Source organism: Bos javanicus, chromosome 8, assembly GCF_032452875.1.
Source record: "Bos javanicus breed banteng chromosome 8, ARS-OSU_banteng_1.0, whole genome shotgun sequence".
NCBI classification, from domain to species: domain Eukaryota; kingdom Metazoa; phylum Chordata; class Mammalia; order Artiodactyla; family Bovidae; genus Bos; species Bos javanicus.
In genome coordinates, this window is record NC_083875.1 from 79,602,048 (window position 1) to 79,626,087 (window position 24,040).

The 24,040-nt window shown below is 38.3% G+C and overlaps 1 protein-coding gene across 3 annotated transcripts in view; it reads right to left on the minus strand.

Moving 5' to 3' along the window:
- The window catches only part of AGTPBP1 (ATP/GTP binding carboxypeptidase 1), a 191,923-nt gene that overhangs the window by 84,637 nt on the left and 83,246 nt on the right, over positions 1-24,040 (minus strand). For all 3 annotated transcript variants that reach the window (XM_061426061.1, XM_061426060.1, XM_061426062.1), the window contains 2 exons: positions 18,335-18,432; positions 10,255-10,371 (listed from right to left, as the gene is read on the minus strand). In XM_061426061.1, coding sequence (XP_061282045.1) covers positions 10,255-10,371; positions 18,335-18,432 — 215 coding nt within the window. The remainder of the gene's footprint in view (positions 1-10,254; positions 10,372-18,334; positions 18,433-24,040) is intronic.

Below are 24,040 nucleotides of genomic sequence, written 5' to 3' on the forward strand. Positions count from 1 at the left end.
AGAAAACAAGGAAAAAAACAGGACCCCAAAGTTTATCCCAAACTGAAGCAGGTTTTCACTTGGAAAACAATTTGCAAAAACAGGTGACCTGGGGTTTAAGTTTTTCCTATCTCAAAAAATATAAAGAACAGGACAGTAACCCAGAGCTTGCATAAGGTAGGGAGTCCAACAGAAGACCCTTCCTCCCATGAAGATGGAACCCCAGAAAACTAAATCTTCGATATAGACGCCCTAGAAATACCCCACCACAAACCAAGTAACAGCAAGCAAAGACAAGAGTCTCAAACCTCTGCACTAAGAGGTTGAAGCACTACTCACAAAATGATACCAAAGGTCTGCCATCAAATCACATGAATCTGTAACCTGATTCACATTACCTGGCTGGTACAAAAACCCTCAGTGAGGAATTTAATCTATTACAGTGCCTGTCAAAACCAATAACAACAAAAATTTCTGGAATTTCCACAAACAAAATTACAAAGAAAATGAGCAAAAAGAAATGATGCTTTTCAAATATGGTGTTGGAGAAGACTCTTGAGAGTCCACTGGACTGCAAGGAGATCCAACCAGTCAATCCTAAAGGAAATCAGTCCTGAATGTTCATTGGAAGGACGGATGCTCAAGTTGAAGTTCCAATACTTTGGCCACTTGATGCGAAGAGCTGACTCATTGGAAAAGACCCTGATGCTGGGAAAGACTGAAGTCAGGAGAAGGGGACAACAGAGGACAAGATAGTTGGGTGGTATCTCCAACTCAGTGGCCATGAGTTTGAGCAAACTCCAGGACATGGTGAAGGACAGGGAAGCCTTGGCGTGCTGCAGTCCATAGGGTCACAAAGAGTCGGAGTGACTGAGTGACTGAACGGCAACAAAATTTGCTTTTGAATTTTCCTGGTGGCTCAACAGCAAATTTCCCTGTAATGCAGGAGACACAGGTTTGATGCATGGGTCGGGAGATACCCTGGAGAAGGAAATGGCTATCCACTCCAGTATTCTTGCCTGGGAAATCCCATGGACAGAGTCTGGTGGGCTACATACAGTCCAAGGGGTCAAAAAAGAGTTGGACATGATGAAATGACTAAACAACAACAACAAAGTTTTCTTTTATAATAAAGAGAAAGAAGAAATACCTTAGTTAACTTCAGAATTCAGTAAAAACACATTTATCATTTTATCAAGATTAACTAGAATTTCTGCATATATATCAAATTTACACTTTAAATGAATACAAGTTTTGTACATATATTATAACTCAAGAAAGTTTAATAAAACAAAAATAACAAGGCTTCAAAGTTTTCAAAAAAGGTGACAAAAGATAAATGAGGAAAAAACTGATACAAATGAAAACAAGAAAAGATACAGAGATGAAACAAACGAAAATACAAAATAAGATCTCTTAATTCAAATATATGAATAATTATAAGTAATCTACATGCTCCAGTTAATATCAAAGATATAGGGTTTAGTTTCAAAATCCGAGTATTAATCAGATCAGATCAGTCGCTCAGTCGTGTCCCACTCTTTGCGACCCCATGAATCGCAGCACGCCAGGCCTCCCTGTCCATCACCATCTCCAGGAGTTCACTGAGACTCATGTCCATCGAGTCAGTGATGCCATCCGGCCATCTCATCCTCTGTCGTACACTTCTCCTCCTGCCCCCAATCCCTCCCAGCATCAGAGTCTTTTCCAATGAGTCAACGCTTCACATGAGGTAGCCAAAGTACTGGAGTTTCTGCTTTAGCACCATTCCTTCCAAAGAAATCTTTAGAATGGACTGGTTGGATCTCCTTGCAGTCCAAGGGACTCTCAAGAGTCTTCTCCAACACCACACTTCAAAAGCATCAATTCTTCGGCGCTCAGTCTTCTTCACAGTCCAACTCTCACATCCATACATGACCACTGGAAAAACCATAGCCTTGACTAGACGAACCTTTGTTGGCAAAGTAATGTCTCTGCTTTTGGTTGGTCATAACTTTCCTTCCAAGGAGTAAGCGTCTTTTAATTTCATGGCTGCAATCACCATCTGTAGTGATTTTGGAGCCCAGAAAAATAAAGTCTGACACTGTTTCCACCGTTTCCCCATCTATTTGCCATGAAGTGATGGGACCGGATGCCATGATCTTCATTTTCTGAATGTTGAGCTTTAAGCCAACTTTTTCACTCTCCTCTTTCACTTTCATCAAGAGGCTTTTTAGTTCCTCTTCACTTTCTGCCATAAGGGTGGTGTCATCTGCATATTGAGGTTATTGATATTTCTTCCGGCAATCTCGATTCCAGTTTGTGTTTCTTCCAGTCCAGCGTTTCTCATGATGTACTCTGCATATAAGTTAAATAAACAGGGTGACAATATACAGCCTTGATGAACTCCTTTTCCTATTTGGAACCAGTCTGTTGTTCCATGTCCAGTTCTAACTGTTGCTTCCTGACCTGCATACAAATTTCTCAAGAGGCAGATCAGGTGGTCTGGTATTCCCATCTCTTTCAGAATTTTCCACAGTTTATTGTGATTCACACAGTCAAAGGCTTTGGCATAGTCAATAAAGCAGAAATAGATGTTTTTCTGGAACTCTCTTGCTTTTTCCATGATCCAGCGGATGTTGGTAATTTGATCTCTGGTTCCTCTGCCTTTTCTAAAACCAGCTTGAAAATCACAAAGTTCACAGTTCACATATTCCTGAAGCCTGGCTTGGAGAATTTTGAGCATTACTTTTCTAGCGTGTGAGATGAGTGCAATTGTGCAGTAGTTTGAGCATTCTTTGGCATTGCCTTCTTTGGGATTGGAATGAAAACTGACCTTTTCCAGTCCTGTGGCCACTGCTGAGTTTTCCAAATTTGCTGGCATATTGAGTGCAGCACTTTCACAGCATCATCTTTCAGATTTGGAATAGCTCAACCGGAATTCTATCACCCCCACTAGCTTTGTTCATAGTGATGCTTTCTAAGGCCCACTTGACTTCACATTCCAGGATGTCTGGCTCTAGGTCAGTGATCACACCATCATGATTATCTGGGTCGTGAAGTTTTTTTGTACAGTTCTTCTGTGTATTCTTGCCATCTCTTCTTAATATCTTCTGCTTCTGTTAGGTCCATACCATTTCTGTCCTTTATCAAGCCCATCTTTGCATGAAATGTTCCCTTGGTATCTCTAATTTTCTTGAAGAGATCCCTAGTCTTTCCCATTCTGTTGTTTCCCTCTATTTCTTGGCATTGATCGCTGAAGAAGGCTTTCTTATCTCTTCTTGCTATTCTTTGGAACTCTGCATTCAGATGTTTATAACTTTCCTTTTCTCCTTTGCTTTTCACTTCTCTTCTTTTCACAGCTATCTGTAAGGCCTCCCCAGACAGCCATTTTGCTTTTTTGCATTTCTTTTCCATGGGGATGGTCTTGATCCCTGTCTCCTGTACAATGTCACGAACCTCAGTCCATAGTTTATCAGGCACTCTATCTATCAGATCTAGGCCCTTAAGTCTATTTCTCACTTCCACTGTATAATCATAAGTGATATGATTTAGGTCATACCTAAATGGTCTAGTGGTTTTCCCTACTTTCTTCAATTTAAGTCTGAATTTGGCAATAAGGAGTTCATGGTCTGAGCCACAGTCAGCTCCTGGTCTTGTCTTTGCTGACTGTATAGAGCTTCTCCATCTTTGGCTGCAAAGAACATAGTCAATCTGATTTCGGTGTTGACCATCTGGTGATGTCCATGTATAGAGTCTTCTCTTGTGTTGTTGGAAGAGGGTGTTTGGTATGACCAGTGCATTTTCTTGGCAAAACGCTATTAGTCTTTGCCCTGCTTCATTCCGTATTCCAAGGCCAAATTTGCCTGTTACTCCAGGTGTTTCTTGACTTCCTACTTTTGCATTCCAGTCCCCTATAATGAAAAAGACATCTTTTTTGAGTGTTAGTTCTAAAAGGTCTTGTAGGTCTTCATAGAGCCATTCAACTTCAGCTTCTTTAGCATTACTGGTTGGGGCATAGACTTGGATTAGTGTGATATTGAATGGTTTGCCTTGGAAACGAAGAGATCATTCTGTCGTTTTTGAGATGGCATCCAAGTACTGCATTTCGGACTCTTTTGTTGACCATGATGGCCACTCCATTTCTTCTGAGGGATTCCTGCCCGCAGTAGTAGATATAATGGTCATCTGAGTTAAATTCACCCATTCCAGTCCATTTCAGTTCGCTGATTCCTAGAATGTCGACATTCAGTCTTGCCATCTCTTGTTTAACCACTTCCAATTTGCCTTGATTCATGGAGCTGACATTCCAGGTTCCTATGCAATATTGCTCTTTACAGCATTGGACCTTGCCTCTATCACCAGTCACATCCACAAATGTGCATTGTTTTTGCTTTGGCTCCATCCCTTCATTCTTTCTGGAGTTACTTCTCCACTGATCTCCAGTAGCATATTGGGCACCTACTGACCTGGGGAGTTTCTCTATCAGTATCCTATCATTTTCCCTTTCCATACTGTCATGGGGTTCTCAAGGCCAGAATACTGAAGTGGTTTGCCATTCCCTTCTCCAGTGGACCACATTCTGTCAGATCTCTCCACTGAGTATTAATACATGCTGTTTAACAGATAAACAGCTAAGCAACTAAAAATTGTGAAAAGATTTTAAAAGATACTAGGCAAGTAACTAAAATTTATGTAACTATATCAATAATTAAAAAAAAAAACTTTTGTCTTCAAGTCTTAGAGATAAAATCTAACTTCACTAAAAGGTTCAACTCGAAAGGAAAAGAAATCAATTTACACTTATACACTTATTATAAATAATAAGCTTCCAAAAACATGCAACAAAAACTGACAGACATGCAAAAAGACAGAAACAAATTCACAATCATAGTGAGAAATCTTTAACACACTTTTCTTAATAATTGATAACACAGGAATAAAAATTTATAAGGACAGAAAAGAACTTCTAAATACAATTAACAATCTTGTCCTTGTATAGGCAAATATACAGTTAGGCCTAATGGGAGCAGAATGTTTTTCAAAGACATGAGAAGTAGTAACAAAAGTTGACCTCATTCAAACTCATAAGATAAATCTCAAAAATTTCAAAAGATTATAATCATAAAGAGATGTACTCTCACTGTACTACAATATGCTAGAATTCAAGAAAAAGATGAAAAAAATTGCAGATTAAGGAGGCAACTCAAACATTACCAATGCATCAAAGGAAAAAAACCATAATGGACAAAAAGTTTCAAAACAAAGATAAAGACAACAATAAATAGCAAAATCTGTTTGATGCAACTAAAACAGTCATTAGAGAAAAATTTATACCCTAAAATGTAAATATTAGAAGAGAGGAGTGAAAATTACTACATGTCTACCTTAAGTTGATAATAAAAAGAGAGAGAGAGAGAATGAAATCAGGAAAAATAAAGACATGGCACATTAAGCATATCATTTAGAAATACAGGGATTAACTTCAAAAACATATGGAAAGTTGCTTGTAGGAAACAGTAGATAGCAAGGAGGAAACATTTTTTTCCAATTAAACTATGCAAAACTACTTGCTCTTTAAACTCTGTCCATGCATAACTTTAATAAAAATTTAAAATCAAATTTAAAAGAGGGGGAAAAAATAACAAAAGTCCATACGGTAAATGTTATTAAACTAATACAGATGTATGAAAGAAGAGCTGTCAAAATGCAGGATTCCGGTACTTCTAATATTCTGCCATCAAGAAACAAAAGGAAACAAAACTATACTTGTAACACCAAATGAATAATTATAGCTTTAAAAGCATGCGCAAGGTCCCCTTGAAAAAGTCTGTTAATTATGCTGTCAATTCTGTTGACTTTAAATGCACTCATTTTACCTTCATCAGGCCACTGAATACTAGCTTTAATACATCTGGAAACAAACTGAGTGGTGTTAAGCATACAAACAAACACATCAGGTAATTTTAAGCTTCAGAGGTTGATGTTGAAAGTGACATGCAAATCCAAGTGGAAAAAGTCATAATCAGTATTAATTCATTTCTGTTTAATAACTCATGACCTGCTAGTACTTGATACAATGATAGCTGAAAAGATTCTTCTAAACACTATTTCAGTTCAGTTCAGTTCAGTTGCTCAGTAGCGTCCAACTCTAGCGTCTGACTCTTTGGGACCCCATGAACCACTGCACGCCAGGCCTCCCTGTTCATCACCAACTCCTGTAGTCCACCCAAACCTATGTCCATTGTGTCAGTGATGTCATCCAACCATCTCATCCTCCGTTGTACCCTTCTCCTACTGCCCTCAATCTTTCCCAGCATCAGGGTCTTTTCCAGTGAGTCAGCTCTTTGCATCAGGTGGCCAAAGTATTGGAGTTTCAGCTCCAGCATCAGTCCTTCCAATGAACACCCAGGACTGATCTCCTTTAGGATGGTCTGGTTGGATCTCCTTGCAGTCCAAGGGACTCTCAAGGGATTTCTCCTACAACAGTTCAAAAGCATCAATTTTTCGGCCCTCAGCTTTCTTTATAGTCCAACTCTCACGTCCATATGTGACTACTGGAAAAACCATAGCTTTGACTAGATGGACCTTTGCTGGCAAAATAAGGGCTCTGCTTTTTAATATGCTGTCTAATTTGGTCATAACTTCCTTCCAAGGAGTAAGCGTCTTTTAATTTCATGGCTGCAATCACCATCTGCAGTGATTTTGGAGCCCAGAAAAATAAAGTCTGACACTGTTTCCACTGTTTCCCATCCATTTGCCATGAAGTGGTGGGACTGGATGCCATGATCTTAGTTTTCTGAATGTTGAGCTTTAAGCCAACTTTTTCACTCTCCTCTTTCACTTTCATCAAGAGGCTTTTTAGTTCCTCTTCACTTTCTGCCATAAGGGTGGTGTCATCTGCTTATCTGAGGATATTGATATTTCTCCCGGCAATCTTGATTCCAGCTTGTGCTTCTTCCAGTCCAGCGTTTCTCATGATGTTCTCTGCATATAAGTTAAATAAGCAGGGTGAAAATATACAGCCTTGATGAACTCCTTTTCCTATTTGGAACCAGTCTGTTGTTCCATGTCCAGTTCTAACTGTTGCTTTCTGACCTGCATACAGATTTCTCAAGAGGCAGGTCAGGTGGTCTGGTATTCCCATCTCTTTCAGAATTTTCCACAGTTTATTGTGATCCACACAGTCAAAGGCTTTGGAATAGTCAATAAAACAGAAATAGATATTTTTCTGGAACTCTCTTGCTTTTTTGATGATCCAGTGGATGTTGGCAATTTGATCTCTGGTTTCTCTGCCTTTTCCAAAACCAGCTTGAACATGGAAGTTCATGGTTCACGTGTTGCTGAAGCCTGGCTTGGAGAATTTTGAGCATTACTTTTCTAGCGTGTGAGATGAGTGCAATTGTGCAGTAGTTTGAGCATTCTTTAGCATTGCCTTTCTTTGGGATTGGAATGAAAACTGACTTTTTCCAGTCCTGTAGCCACTGCTGAGTTTTCCAAATTTGCTGGCATATTGAGTGCAGCACTTTCACAGCATCATCTTGTAGCATTTGAAATAGCTCAACTGCAATTCCATCACCTCCACTAGCTTTGTTCATAGTGATGCTTCCTAAGGCCCACTTGACTTCACATTCCAGGATGTCTGGCTCTAAATGAGTGTGAGTGATGATACCATCGTGATTATCTGGGTCGTGAAGATCTTTTTTGTACAGTTCTGTGTATTCTTGCCACCTCTTCTTAATATCTTCTGCTTCTGTTAGGTCCATGCCATTTCTGTCCTTTATTGAGCCCATATTTGCATGAAATATTCCCTAGGTATCTCTAATTTTCTTGAAGAGATCTCTAGTCTTTCCAACTGAGCTGTCATTGGTTCCTATTTAGAACCAACCAATGATAGCTCAGTTGGTAGAGAATCTGCTTGCAGTGCAGAAGACCCCAGGTTGATTCCTGGGTTAGGCAGATCCACTGGAGAAGGGATAGGCTACCACTCCAGTATTATTGGGTTTCGCTTGTGGCTCAGCTGGTAAAGAATCCACCTGCAATGCAGGAGACCTGGGTTTGATCCCTGGGTTGGGAAGATCCTCTGGAGAAGGCAAGGCTATCTACTCCAGTATTCTGGCCTGGAGAATTCCACGGACTGTATAGTCCATGGGGTCACAAACAGTTGGACACAACTGAGTGACTTTTACTTTCACTTTCCACACTTAGTAAAAAAAAAACCTACTTTTCTCTATTCCCACATCAAAACTCCTGCCATTTTTATGCACAGTATATAATTCTTATATGTATATAAGACAGAGATGAAAATAGATCATTTCTTCACAGAATAATCAATTCCTACCCCAAATCCCCTCCACAATATTTTTCTGCTTCGAATTGGCAGTGTTTGTTATCACTGGATTTTTTAGTGGGCACAAAAGTGTTAAAAGAGCAGCTGGATACTTCCGGTAGGTTGCACGAAAGAAAATTACCCTGCATTCTTTCTCAAATGCCTCTTCCTGCCTTCTTCTTTTTCTTTTTGACAAATATCCTCTCCTTCACTTCTGTCTCTTTCCTGACTTCCTCTGTCCTATCCCTGATTTCAACATACCCTCCAACATCCGCCAAATCTATGGGGAATACCAAGACAGCAGGGGAGGGAGAGAGGAAGCAACTTGCTGCCTCTTCCATAGCATCCAAAGCTCATTGTTTCCCAGAGAATAACCTGAATAATTAGAAATGTGAAATGTAAACATTAGCTAGCAAGTACTTCTCTATTTTTATCTCTCAATAGCTTTACATTTAAGTCTTTTTCTTTAAGCAACTGGAAATTAACTGTGAAACTTGAGGGAAGTGGTTTACATAAGTAAATCTAAGAATATATGATTCAAACCCTTCATTTTACAGTTTAAGATCCTGGGCAGTTTCAGGAATCCACAAATGAGCAGCACAATGAGTGCTAAAAATTAGATCTACTACTTGCCATCAATTCAATCAGCTTTATCATTTAACAGCTGTGCAGTCCAGGTTGTCTATTATATTCTAGTAAATAAATGAGGACTTGTTCAGTCACCAAGTTGTGTCTGACTCTTTGTGACCCCACAGACTGCAACACACCAGGCTCCCCTGTTCTTCATTATCTCCCAGAGTTCACTCAAACTCATGTCCATTGAGTTGGTGATGCTATCTAACCATCTCACCCTCTGCAGCCCCCTTCTTTTGCCTTCAATCTTTCCCAGCATCAGGGTTTTTTCCAAAGAGTCAGGTCTTTGCATCAGGTGGCCAAAGTACTGGAGCTTCAGCTTCAGCGTCAGTTCTTCCTGATGAATATTCAGGGATGACTCCCTTTAGGATTGACTGGTTTGATCTCCTTGCTGTGCAAGGGATTCTCAAGAGTCTTCTCTAGCACCACAGTTCAAAAGCATCAATTTTTTGGTGTTCAGCCTGCTTTATGGTCCAAATCTCTCATCCATACATGACTACTGGAAAAACCATAGACGGACTTTTGTCAGCAAAGTGATATCTCTGCTTTAATACACTGACTAGGTTTGTCATAGCTTTCCTTCCAAGAAGCAAGCCTCTTCTAATTTGATGGCTGCAGTCACCATCCACAACAATTTTGGAGCCCACGAAAAAAAAATCTGTCACTGTTTCCACTTTTCCCCCTTCTTGCCATGATAGGACCGGATGCCATGATCTTCGTTTTTTTAACACTGAGTTTTAAGCCAGCTTTTTCACTCTCATCTTTCACCTGTATCGAGAGGCTCTTCCTCTTTACTATCTGCCATTAGAATAGTATCATCTGCATATCTGAGTTTATTGATATTTCTCCTGGCAATGAAGTCTTTAAGTTGCTTCATAAGGAGAGTGACTTCTTGTCAACATTTCAGAAACAACTTCCAGCCGTCCTTTTTCCCTGACATTCCATGATTATATGGTGACTATTAGCACAGTTCACAGACTAGCACAGACTATATTTTTAATTAAGTATTTTCTCTCATCTCCCTTTCAGAAATGCCATTCTAACGATTTTTAAAAGTTAATAAAATCTATGTCAATTATTTTGATTTAAAAAAATGATTAAAAAATTTAAAAGCTAGTCCAAAATTTAAATGGCCTAGTTCTCTCATTTTACAGATAGCAGTTTCTCATTTTGCAGCTCAGAATGTTGAAACAATTCTCCAAAGTCAGTCAGAAAAGCAATGCCACTTTCATCTTTTAGAAATGAAATGCAGAAGGAAAAGAGTGATTATGGGTCTAAGAGAAAAGAACTCTTTCTTAAAATGAGTTAAGATGCTGAATTATCTATATTTATACCTGAAAATCATCAACAAGCTCAGGGAAAAGGTGTTCATACATTTTAAGTTCTTCTATTGTTCGTCCTGGTTCTTGCTGGGGTTTTAGTTTGTTAATATCCGTTTCAATATCATCATTCTGAAATAATAAAAATGGGATGTCATTAATTAAGAAAAGTACATTTCAGATTTAAAGTTTCCAAATTATTAATTACATGCACACAGAGAATAATCACTACAGAAAGGCTGCATAAATTTCATTGTAAAATAAAACTTGCTTGTATTTTTTGGTTGTTGTATTATCGTTGTCTTGGTTGTTTTGCTTTCTTTTAATCAAAGATTATTCTAACATAATACAGTATTTGGGCTCCTCAAAATAGAAAAACTAACATCAAGATCAATACTAAAGTATGCTCCCTGCCCCCAATCTCACTAACTGCCATCATTTTGCTCAGATTAAAGGGCAGTAAAACTTCAGAAAACTAAACTGAAAAACCTAAGTATATGATGGTGGCAGCGATAATCAAAATAACTTTCATCAAGCAATGAAAATATGTGAGGCAATATGCTAAGGATTTTACCTTATGATCTAATTTAATCTGTGTAAGAATACTGTAAAGTAGTATCATCATCTCCATTTAACTAAAGGAGACTGAAGTACAGAGAGGTTAAGTGGCTTGCAAACAGGATCAGAATGTAAAATCATTTCGAAGAATACACTGTTAGCCAACATAATTCATTGCCTCAAGAGAGAGCAATGAGTATCACACACTCTTATATTCCATGGTCAATAAAGTTCCCTTAGAAAAGATTCGGTATCATCATTCACTCTGTTGTTCATGGAAAAAACACTGAGGAGTGAAACAACAGCTGGAAAATGATTTCCATGTCTCTTTGGGCAAAAAAAATAAAGGCTAAATGTAAAGAAATATGACCTCATAGGAATAAGATATGTACCCAGGATCAATCTGATCTGTACCTGTAAAAGGAGATAGTATACATCATGATGGAAAGATAAATGTCAGTTACCTACTATAAAAGCTAGCTTCTAGGACCCTTAACAACTCTGGCCTAACACAAATACAAATCCATTATTACCCGTGTTGATGGTTAAAGAAAGACAATAGAGCAAACGACTTATTTTTCAGATTTAAATTCATTCTACTGTTAATCCTTAAAATACTTTATATACATGTATCTGATTATATTTATATACTGTCATACTAACAAGTAATTTAAAAAAGAAAAATATACTATGTATTTCCTATATCTCATAATAAGGAGTTTAGCTATTATTTCTTTAAGCAATAAAATTTTCCCATTGCCATAAATAATAAAGACTAGTTTCATTTAAAAAGTATCATATTAATTATTGTGTCATATACATAAAATATATGATTTTATATATCCTTAAATTATGCTTTGAAGAACCATACATACATAAAGAAAATATATAATTTTCTTTATTAGCATCTATTAAAGTAGATAATACTATCAAAATAATTAAAAAAAAAAACTTTAAATATATTCCTTTCTCTAAAAACACTAGCAGTCCAATATTCAGTATTAATTTATGATGATACAGCTTTATAAGGTGGCCATCTGTGGTGGATTCATTTCGATATTTGGCAAAACTAATACAATATTGTAAAGTTTAAAAATAAAATAAAATTTAAAAAAAAATTTTTTAATTTACCTGTAAAACAGGCACAGTGAGGAAAGAAAACTACTTTCAGAAGTCAATAGCAAAATATTTGTGCTTTGGTTTGAGGAAAAACAAAGATAAAGAGCTCCTGACACATTCAGGAAAAATAAACCTCTTACTTCTTAAAGTTCTTCTAAAATTAAAGAGGGAAAAAAAGAATACATTGAAGTTTATAAACTGACGAGTTCTGGCAATCTGAAGACAAGTCTTCTAGAACCTCCAAATTTCTATAAATTTTCCAAACTCTGAAAAATCTAGGGCAAAGAGAATGGAATCACTAGAGGCTGAACATCTGTGTTCAAGTGTGATTGCAGTCTCTACAACAGATAACCTTTCTGTGTCTTTGGTTTCCAACTATCAGCCCTGTAAAGCAGAGGTAATAATACCATATACCTTACAGGATTTAATGACTACTATAGGCATACCCAGACACAGGCTCAGCTCCAGACCACCACAATAAAACAAATGTCAAAATAAAGCAAGTTGGGTGAATTTTTGGTTTTCCAATACATATAAAAATTATGTTCACACGACACAGTGGTCCATTAAGTGTTCAATAAATAATATCTAAAAAAAAAACGATTAATATCCTAATTTAAAAACATTTATTGCTAAATAATTACAATAAAAATCACTGGTCACAGATCACCATATCTATATATTAATAATGAAAAAGTTTGAAACACTGTAAAACTACAAAAAATGTGACACAGAGACATTAACTGAGCAAATGCTGTTAGAAAAATGGCCAATAGACTTGTTCCACATAAGTTTGCCACAAACCTTCTTCAATTTGTTAAGAACACAGTATCTGCAAAGCACAATAAAGCCAAGTGTAATAAAACAAGGTATGTCTATGTATGTAAGGCACATGCACTAGCACAGGACTATGTGTTCAATAAATTCATCTACTACTTTTTCTTATTACATAATTGCTTGTTAAGGTAAAATGGGGTAAATGTGAGCAATCTCAAATACCCTAGTGAGTAATACTGTCAATAACTTTTTTATAGATGTGAATGCCAAAAAATAAATCTGTGGAAATGTTCTAAATTAAAGGAGAGTAAGAGACAAGACAGCTGCGCTTTGCTGGAGCAGCCATGAAGAGATACCCCACGACCAAGGTAAGAGAAACCCAAGTAAGATAGTAGGTGTTGCAAGAGGGCATCAGAGGGCAAACACACTGAAACCATACTCACAGAAAACAAGTCAATCTAATCACACTAGGACCACAGCCTTGTCTAACTCAATGAAACTAAGCCATGCCCTGTGTGGCAACCCAAGACGGGCGGGTCATGGTGGAGAGGTCTGACAGAATATGGTCCACTGGAGAAGGGAATGGCAAACCACTTCAGGATTCTTGCCTTGAAACCCCAATGAACAGAATGAAAAGCCAAAATGATAGGATAGTGAAAGAGGAACTCCCCAGGTCAGTAGGTGCCCAATATGCTACTGGAGATCAGTGAAAAAATAACTCCAGAAAGAATGAAGGGATGGAGCCAACGCAAAAACAATGCACATTTGTGGATGTGACTGGTGATAGAAGAAAGGTCCAATGCTGTAAAGAGCAATATTGCATAGGAACTTGGAATGTTAAATCCATGAATCAAGGCAAATTGAAAGTGGTCAAACAGGAGATGGCAAGAGTGAACATCAACATTCTAGGAATCAGCGAACTAAAATGGACTGGAATGGGTGAATTTAACTCAGATGACCATTATATCTACTACTGCGGGCAGGAATCCCTTAGAAGAAATGGAGTAGCCATCATAGTCAACAAGAGAGTCCAAAATGCCGTACCTGGATGCAATCTCAAAAACGACAGAATGATCTCTGTTTGTTTCCAAGGCAAACCATTCAATATCACAGTAATCCAAGTCTATGCCCCAACCAGTAACACTGAAGAAGCTGAAGTTGAACGGTTCTATGAAGACCTACAAGACCTTTTAGAACTAACTCTCAAAAAAGATGTCTTTTTCATTATAGGGGACTGGAATGCAAAAGTAGGAAGTCAAGAAACACCTGGAATAACAGGCAAATTTGGCCTTGGAATACAGAATGAAGCAGGACAAAGACTAATAGAGTTTTGCCAAGAGAACACACTGGTCATACCAAACACCCTCTTCCAACAACACAAGAGAAGACTCTATACATGGACATCACCAGATGGTCAATACCGAAATCAGATTGATTATATTCTTTGCAGCCAAAGATGGAGAAGCTCTATACAGTCAGCAAAAACAAGACCGGGAGCTGACTGTGGCTCAGATCATAAACTCCTTATTGCCAAATTCAGACTTAAATTGAAGAAAGTGGGGAAAACCACTAGACCATACAGGTATGACCTAAATCAAATCCCTTATGATTATACAGTGGAAGTCAGAAATAGATTTAAGGGACTAGATCTGATAGAGTGCATTATGAACTACGGACAGGGGTTCGTGACATTCTACAGGAGACAGCAATCAAGACCATCCCCATGGAAAAGAAATGCAAAAAAAGCAAAATAGCTGTCTGGGGAGGCCTTACAAACAGCTGTGAAAAGAAGAGAAGCCTAAAAGCAAAGGAGAAAAGGAAAGATAAAAGCATCTGAATGCAAAGTTCCAAAGAATGGCAAGAAGAGATAAGAAAGCCTTCCTCCGCGATCAATGCAAAGATAGAGGAAAACAACAGAATGGGAAAGACTAGAGATCTCTTCAAGAAAATTAGAGATACCAAGGGCACATTTCATGGAAAGATGGGCTTGATAAAGGACAGAAATGGTATGGACCTAACAGAAGCAGAAGATATTAAGAAGAGGTGGCAAGAATACACAGAAGAACTGTACAAAAAAACTTCACAACCAAGATAATCACAGTGGTGTGATCACTGACCTAGAGCCAGACATCCAGGAATGTGAAGTCAAGTGGGCCTTAGGAAGCATCACTATGAACAAAGCTAGTGGAGGTGACGGAATTCCAGTTGAGTTATTTCAAATCCTGAAAGATGATGCTGTGAAAGTGCTGCACTCAATATGCCAGCAAATTTGGAAAACTCAGCAGTGGCCACAGGACTGGAAAAGGTCAGTTTTCATTCCAATCCCAAAGAAAGGCAATGCCAAAAAATGCTCAAACTACCGCACAATTGCACTCATCTCACACGCTAGTAAAGTAATGCTTAAAATTCTCCAAGCCAGGCTTCAGCAATACGTGAACTGTGAACTTCCAGATGTCCAAGCTGGTTTTGGAAAAGGCAGAGAAACCAGAGATCAAATTGCCAACATCCACTGGATCATCAAAAAAGCAAGCGAGTTCCAGAAAAACATCTATTTCTGCTTCATTGACTATGTCAAAGCCTTTGACTGTGTGGATCACAATAAACTGTGGAAAATTCTGAAAGAGATGGGAATACCAGACCACCTGACCTGCCTCTTGAGAAACCTATATGCAGGTCAGGAAACAACTGTTAGAACTGGACATGGAACAACAGACTGGTTCCAAATAGGAAAAGGAGAATGTCAAGGCTGTATATTGTCACCCTGCTTATTTAACTTATATGCAGAGTACATCATGAGAAACACTGGGCTGGAAGAAGCACACGCTGGAATCAAGATTGCCAGGAGAAATATCAATAACCTCAGATATGCAGATGACACCACCCTATGGCAGAAAGTGAAGAGGAACAAAAACGCCTCTTGATGAAAGTGAAAGAGGAGAGTGACAAAGTTGGCTTAAAGCTCTACATTCAGAAAACAAAGATCATGGCATCCGGTCCCATCACTTCATGGGAAATAGATGGGGAAACAGTGGAAACAGTGTCAGACTTTATTTTTGGGGGCTTCAAAATCACTGCAGATGGTGACTGCAGCCATGAAATTAAAAGACACTTACTCCTCGGAAGGAAAGTTATGACCAACCTAGACAGCATATTCAAAAGCAGAGACATTACTTTGCCAACAAAGGTTCGTCTAGTCAAGGCTATGGTTTTTCCAGTAGTCATGTATGGATGTGAGAGTTGGACTGTGAAGAAAGCTAAGCACCAAAGAATTGATGCTTTTGAACTGTGGTGTTGGAGAAGACTCTTGAGAGTCCCTTGGACTGCAAGGAGATCCAACCAGTCCATTCTGAAGGAGATCAGTCCTGGGTGTTCTTTGGAAGGAATGATGCTAAAGCTGAAACTCCAGTAGTTTGGCCACCTCATGCGAAGAGTTGACTCATTGGAAAAGACTCTGATGCTGGGAGGGACTGGGGGCAGGAGGAGAAGGGGACGACAGAGGATGAGATGGTTGGATGGCATCACTGACTCGATGGACGTGAGTTTGAGTGAACTCCTGTAGTTGGTGATGGACAGGGAGCCCTGGCGTGCTGCAATTCATGGGTCGCAAAGAGTCGGACATGACTAAGCGACTGAACTGAACTTAACTGAATAACTATATACACAGCATTTACATTTTACTTACAACTATTTATATAGAATTTACATATTATTAGGTATTATAGGTAATTTAGAGATGGCAAAGTATATGGGAGGATGTGCATAGGTTACATGCAATTACTTCATCACTTTATATTAAGAAATTGAGCATCTGTGGATTTTGGTATCCAAGGTGGGTTCAGGGACCAATTCACCCCAGGACACTCACATAGAGAGATGACTGTATCACTGTCATTAGGAAATACACACTAATATATTTAGGGATAAACAACCATGATATAAGGTATGTAACTTACCCTCAAATGATTTTAAAAAATTTTTTAAATATGTATTCATGCATATACACTGACAACCTCCAAACAGAAAAATTAGTATCACTGTTATAAATTCCTATTGAGTTCTACTTCCCTACCAATTTCCATTTTACATCTGTAGATCACAACATCTGTATATATCTTTAATAAGGACCCTGAGCCAGAAAGAATAAATTATACTCAAAATACTCTGTTTTTAATAGACATGGAAACATACATAAAAGAAATGTTTCCAACAACATACAAAACTTTAAATTATAAACTTAGTGTTAATCTATGAAATTTTACTATGTCTAAACACTCATATCCCAATAAATCCAAACAGTTGATTTTAATATACCTCCTGCTATCTAAGGAACACTTTGTATACAGAATGTAAACTCTGCTGACCTGCCCTGACTCAGAGTCTACCAGTTCATTCACCGTATCAAATCCAGAACCACCAACATACAGTTACCCCAGATTTTTTGCCTTGAACACCAGAGCCTGTAGCTTCCCTGGTAGCTCAGACGGTAAAGAGTACCTGCAGTGCAGAAGAATCAGGTTTGATCCCTGGGTCAGGAAGATCCCCTGGAGAAGGAAATGGCAACCCACTCCAGTATTCTTGCCTTGGAAATCCCACGGATGGAGGAGCCTGGCAGGCTATAGTCCATGGGGTCACAAAGAGTCGGACACGACTGAGCAACTTCACTTTCTTTCCAGAGCCTGTGCTGTTTTTCTTCTCTGTAGCTTCTTGACGCCAGGATGCATACCATCATGTTTTCTAAACTGGCTACCTTTACAATTTTGCCAAAGCTTGCCTTGGTTATCACATAAAACTGGTTCTACATCTGCTGTTAAGATAGAAATCTCCTTCCAGGATCTTAGACTCTATCCCCAAAGACAGTCAAATACTCAGTGTAAACCAATTTCAATGTAGCATTTCAAGACAAAAAGGCCCAAGGAGACGAGAGTCAAATAAACTCTCTCTGCCCCCAGAAGGTACTAAAAGCTAAACAGTTGAAAAATGAAGGAATTAAACAGATGTTTTTCTACAGATTCTAAAATGGCCCCCTCTACCACTACCCCCTCTACCAATAAAGCAAAATAAGTTGTGACTCAAACTTAGATTTCCTTAGACTTTAAAATCTAAGTCAGAAACTTTAGATAAAATCTCTCTGGTCAGAAAAGAGTGAAAATATCTTATTTTAAGGACCTTTTCAGACAATGTATTTAAAGCAACATTATTTTCATTTCAATAGCTTAGCGTCCACAGTTATTCATGATAAAAAAAGATGTGGATAAAACAAATTAATCTACTGTTTCCTGATAGCTCAGTTGGGAAAGAATCCACCTGCAATGGATGGAGACCCCAGTTCGATTCCTGGGTCAGGAAGATCTGCTGGAGAAGGGATAGGCTACCCACTCCAGTGTTCTTGGCCTTCCTTTGTGGCTCAGCTGGTAAAGAATATGCCTGCAATGCAGGAGCCCTCGGTTCAATCCCTGGGTTGGGAAATCCCCTGGAGAAGGGAAAGGCTACCCACTCCAGTATTCTGGCCCAGAGAATTCGGGCAAAGACTCAGACATGACTGAGTGACTTTCACTTTCAATAGATATATATATCTACCCAATCTTTTTTCTACAAATGTATACATTCATAAAATTGACTTAAAACAGGAATTTATACCAACCTTAAAATTTTGATCTAGGTCATCTTCATTTTCAGTTTCATTTTCAGCTTCTAAATCAATATCATCGTTGTCATCACTTTCATCTACTACGTCATCCACTGTGATACAAAATGTGCTATAAGTAGGTCAGAGGTAAGCATTCTATAACATGCACATCCAAAAGTAGAATGTTATATAATATATATAGCACCAGTATCTCAATTACTAAAGGAAAAGTAAATTACATTTTCTTATTAAAAAATGTCTCTAATGTTGTCCCAGGTGTTGAAAAACCTATGAGATGAAGTGAAAATACTTCAAAATTTGAAAAAGCACTCTAAAAATGTATGGGCTTTTTTACTAATGTTGGCAAGTTCTAAAAAATTAATGTCTTACATTGCAACAGCCTGAATGAAACATCTTGTTTCCTATTTATGATACATTTCAATAACTACTTTCATCCACTTACAATTCACTTCCCATTTATTTCCCTCAATGACTGCCATGTGCCATGCACTGTGTTGTGTGCTGGGAATTTTTAAAAAGATGTGTAAATGCAGTCTCTGCCCTCAGGGCACTTATGAAGTTAAATAGAGAAAGACTAAAAATAATTATAACATAAAAGATATATGCTAATGAAGGCATAAACGTAAAAATGCCATGGGAAAACAGGGACGGGAAGTAAATACAAACTGCTTAGGACCAAGATTATTAGTAAACACTTCACAAAACAAGTAGTAAGCAGTATCTTAGAGGAAAATATAGCAACTTTCTGGGTGAACTTAAGAGTGTGTGAGTGTGGCTTTTAAGAAGAAGAAATGATAACCCGAAAATAATTTTAATGATATCTTTGGAAAATAATAAGTTAATCATGACTTAACTTGCATGCTTGAGAAAGTACTAGGAAAAGCACAGAAGAATGAGGAAGTGAAGGGTACGAGAGGCCAAGTAGTTTAGATTTTCACCCAATAGAAGACAAGTACCAGGGATTTTTAAGAGGACAGTGGTTTAAGACTTTTGAAAAGATCGCTCTGACAGGCATGAGCATCAGAACACAGATGTGGAAGGGGACCAGTGAACAGAGGAAAAGACAATAACTACGTGGACCAATACAGTAGTAATGAGGACGAAAAACGAACATACATTAGAGAAAGCCCAGGAAATAGAACGCAAAAACCATGAGGGCATGGCTGTGGGGGACACAAGGAAAGAAGCATAGAGGAGAGCTCTGAGAGGACTCATGTAAGCAATGAGTGCATTGAGACAAAGTAGAGAATATTTTTAAAGAATATGTTCCCACCTTTGCTTTTATTTTTTATTCTATTGAGGAATAACTGACAAATATAACTGTATATTAAAAGTGCAAGATATAATGATATATGGTAAAATGGTAAATCATGGTAAAATGACTGTCAGGATGAAGATAATACCTCCTTCATTTCACATGGCTAGCACTGTTAACACCTTGTATGTGTGTGTACACGTACATGTGGTGAGAATGCTTAAGATGTACTCTCAGAAACTTTCAAATACACAATGCCACATTTACTAGAATGGGAAAGACTAGAGATCTCTTCAAGAAAATTAGACATACCAAGGGAACATTTCATGCAAAGATGGGCTTGATAAAGGACAGAAGTGGTATGGACCTAACAGAAGTAGAAGATATTAAGAAGAGGTGGCAAGAATACACAGAAGAACTGTACAAAAAGATCTTTATGACCCAGATAATCACAATGGTGTGATCCCTTACCAAGAGCCAAACATCCTGGAATGTGAAGTCAAGTGGGCCTTAGGAAGCATCACTATGAACAAAGCTAGTGGAGGTGATGGAATTCCAGTTGAGTTATTTCAAATGCTACAAGATGATGCTGTGAAAGTGCTGCACTCAATATGCCAGCAAATTTGGAAAACTCAGCAGTGGCCACAAGACTGGAAAAGGTCAGTTTTCATTCCAATCCCAAAGAAAGGCAATGCCAAAGAATGCTCAAACCACCACACAATTGTACTCATATCACACTCTAGCAAAGTAATGCTCAAAATTCCCCAAGCCAGGCTTCAACAATACGTGAACTGTGAACTTCCAGATGTTCAAGCTGGTTTTAGAAAAGGCAGAGGAACCAGAGATCAAATTGCCAACATCCGCTGGATCATCAAAAAAGCAACAGAGTTCCAAAAAAAAACATCTATTTCTGCTTTATTGACTATGTCAAAGCCTTTGACTGTGTGGATCACAATAAACTGTGGAAAATTCTGAAAGAGATGGGAATACCAGACCACCTGACCTGCCTCTTCAGAAACCTGTATGCAGGTCAGGAAGCAACAGTTAGAACTGGACATGGAACAACGGACTGGTCCCAAAAAGGAAAAGGAGTACGTCAAGGCTGTATATTGTCACCCTGCTTATTTAACTTATATGCAGAGTACATCATGAGAAACACTAGCCTGGAAGAAGCACAAGCTGGAATCAAGATTGCCGGGAGAAATATCAATAACCTCAGATATGTAGATGACACCACCCTTATGGCAGAAAGTGAAGAGGAACTAAAGAGTCTCTTGATGAAAGTGAAAGAGGAGAGTGAAAAAGTTGGTTTAAAGCTCAACATTCAGAAAACTAAGATCATGGCATCCGGTCCCATCACTTCATGGGAAGTAGATGGGGAAACAGTGACAGACTTTATTTTAGGGGGCTCCAAAATCACTGCAGATGGTGATTGCAGTCATGAAATTAAAAGATGCTTATTGCTTGGAAGGAAAGTTATGACCAACCTAGATAGCATATTCAAAAGCAGAGACATTACTTTGCCAACAAAGGTCTGTCTAGTCAAGGCTATGGTTTTTCCAGAAGTCATACACGGATGTGAGAGTTGGACTATACAGAAAGCTGAGCACAGAAGAATTGATGCTTTTGAACTGTGGTGTTGGAGAAGACTCTTGAGAGTCCCTTGGACTGCAAGGAGATCCAACCAGACCATCCTAAAGGAGATCAGTCCTGAGTGTTCATTGGAAGGACTCAGGTTAAAGCTGAAACTCCAATACTTTGCCCACCTCATGTGAACAGTTGACTCATTGGAAAAGACCCTGATGCTGGGAAAGATTGAGAGCAGGAGGAGAAGGGGACTACAAAGGATGAGATGGTTAGATGGCATCACCAACTCAATGGAGATGAGTTTGAGTAAACTCCAGGGGTTGATGATGGAAAGGGAGGCCTGGCGTGCTGCAGTCCATGGTGTCGCGAAGAGTCGGATACAACTGAGCAACTGAACTGAACTGAACTGAACCACGCTATATGTTAGACCCTCAGAACTCACTAAAAATGTACACCCTTGGATCTTATCACCCATTTACCATTCTCCCAGCCCCTGGAATCCAAAATTCTATTCTGTTTCTTTGAAACTGGTTTTTTTTGTCTTAATTCAAAGATTCCATGTATAAGTGATACCACACAGTATCTGTCTTTCTGTGTCTTGCACATTTCACTTAGCATAAATGCCCTCCAGATTCATCCATGCTGTCACAAATGATATTTATTCTTTTTATTGGCTGAATCATCTATACAAATCACTTTTCTTTTATCCATGGAAAGACATTAAGGTTATTTACAAATGTTGACTAGTGTAAATAATGATGAAATGAACATGAGTATGCTTTTATCTCTTTAAGATAATGTACCATGTTACATTCCTACCAACAGAGTGCAAGGGCTCTGTTTTCTCCAAATCCTTGCTATTTGCTGTCTCTTGTCTCTTTGATAATAGCCATTCTAAGAGGTGTGAGAGGGTATCTCTTGTGCTTCCCTGATGATTACTGGTATACAGCACCTTTTCATTATCTTCTGGCCATTGGTACATCGTTCTTTGGGGAAAAAGTCTATTCAAGTCTTTTGCCCATTTTTAATTGCACTATCTCCCTTTGTACTATTCAGCTGTATGAGTTCTGTGTATTTTTTATATTAATCTTTCATTAGATATATAGTTTCTAAATATCTTCTCCTATTCTATAGGCTGCCTTTTCAATAAATTCTCCTTTGCTGTGCAGAATCTTTTTAGTTTGATACAGTCCCACTTGTTTATTTTAGCTTCTGTTGCCTATGGTTTTGTTATCTTAACCAAGAAATCACTGCTAAGACCAACTACATCAAGGATCTTTTCCCCTAAGTTTTCTTCTAGGAGTTTTATAGTTTCAGGTCTTATATATACAGTTTATCCATTTCAAGTCAATTTTTGTGGCTGGTGTAAAATAGGGGTCCAGCTTCATTCTTTTGCATGTGGATACCTAGTTTTCCCAACATAATTTATTAAAGAGACTGTCCTTTCCCCACTGTGTGTTGCTGGCACCCTCATCAAAACTTAGTTGACCGTATTATGCTTGGGCTTATGACCGGGCTCTCTAAGAGCTCTCTAAGAGCTGTTCCAGCTCTTACGCCTGCTTTATTTGAGTACTTTACTATTTTGATTACCAATAGCTTACACTCAATCCAAAAAAAATCAACCCTGAATATTCACTGGAAGGACCGACGCTGAAGTTGAAGCTTCAGTTGGACATGACTGAGAGATTGAACAACTAAGCTTGAAATCAGGAAGTGTGATGCCTCCAACTTTGTCCTCCTTTCTCAAGACTGCTTTGGCTATTTGGGTCTTTTATGGCTTCATATAAATTTTAAGATAGTATTTATATTTCTGTGAAAAATGCCACTGAAATTTTGATAGGGATTATATTGATTATGAAGATAACTTTGGTCAGCATGAACATTTTTATATTAATTCTTCCAAGTCAAGAACACAGGATATCTTTCAATTTGTGTGTGTGTCTACTTCAACGACTTTCAACAACATTTTATTAATCAGCACATAGGTCTTCAATTCCTTGGTAAAACTTATTTTTAAGTGCTTTATTGTCTTGATGCTACTGTAAATGGGGTTGCTTTCTTAATTTCTCTTTCAGATAGTTCATTATTAGTGTATAGGAATACAATGATGATTTGTATATTGATTTTGTATCCTATACCTTTACTGAATTCATCTATTAGTTCTAACAGTTTTTTGGTAGAGATGTTACAGTTTTCTACTTATAAGATCATGTCACTGCAAACAGAGATGATTTCATTTCTTCCTTTATGAATTAAATGTCTTTTCTTTCTTTTTTCCTAACCTAATGGCTATAGCTAGAATATCTGGTACTTTGCTAAATAAAATGGTCAGAGTGGGCATTCAGCTTTTGTTATTTTCCTTTAGTCTTTATATCTCTTTCATTTCTGAAGGAAATTTGACAGGTGAAGTATTTTTTATTGACAGTTATTTTCTTCAAGCAATTTGAATATATCATCCTACTCTCTCCTGGCACGCAAAGCTTCTGCTTGAAAAGTTTGCTAATAGGCTTACCAGGATTACCTTGTAGCTAGGTACCTTGTTACCTGGTGGTGCTAGCAGTAAAGAACCCACCTGCCAATGCAGGAGACATAAGAGTGGGTTCAAGCCTTACGTCAGAAAGACCCTGTGGAGGACGGCACAGCAACTCATTCTAGTATTCTTGCCTGGAAAATCCCTTAGAGAAGCCTGGAAGCCTACAGTCCATGTCGCAGAGAGAGAGTCTAAAGCAACTTGGCACACATGTACCTTGTTACCTAGAAGGTATCTCTAATTTTTTCTCTAACTGCTTTGAAAATCCTCCCTCTGCCTTCGATCTTTAAGAGCTTAATGGTAATGTCTTGGTGAAGATCTCTTAGGG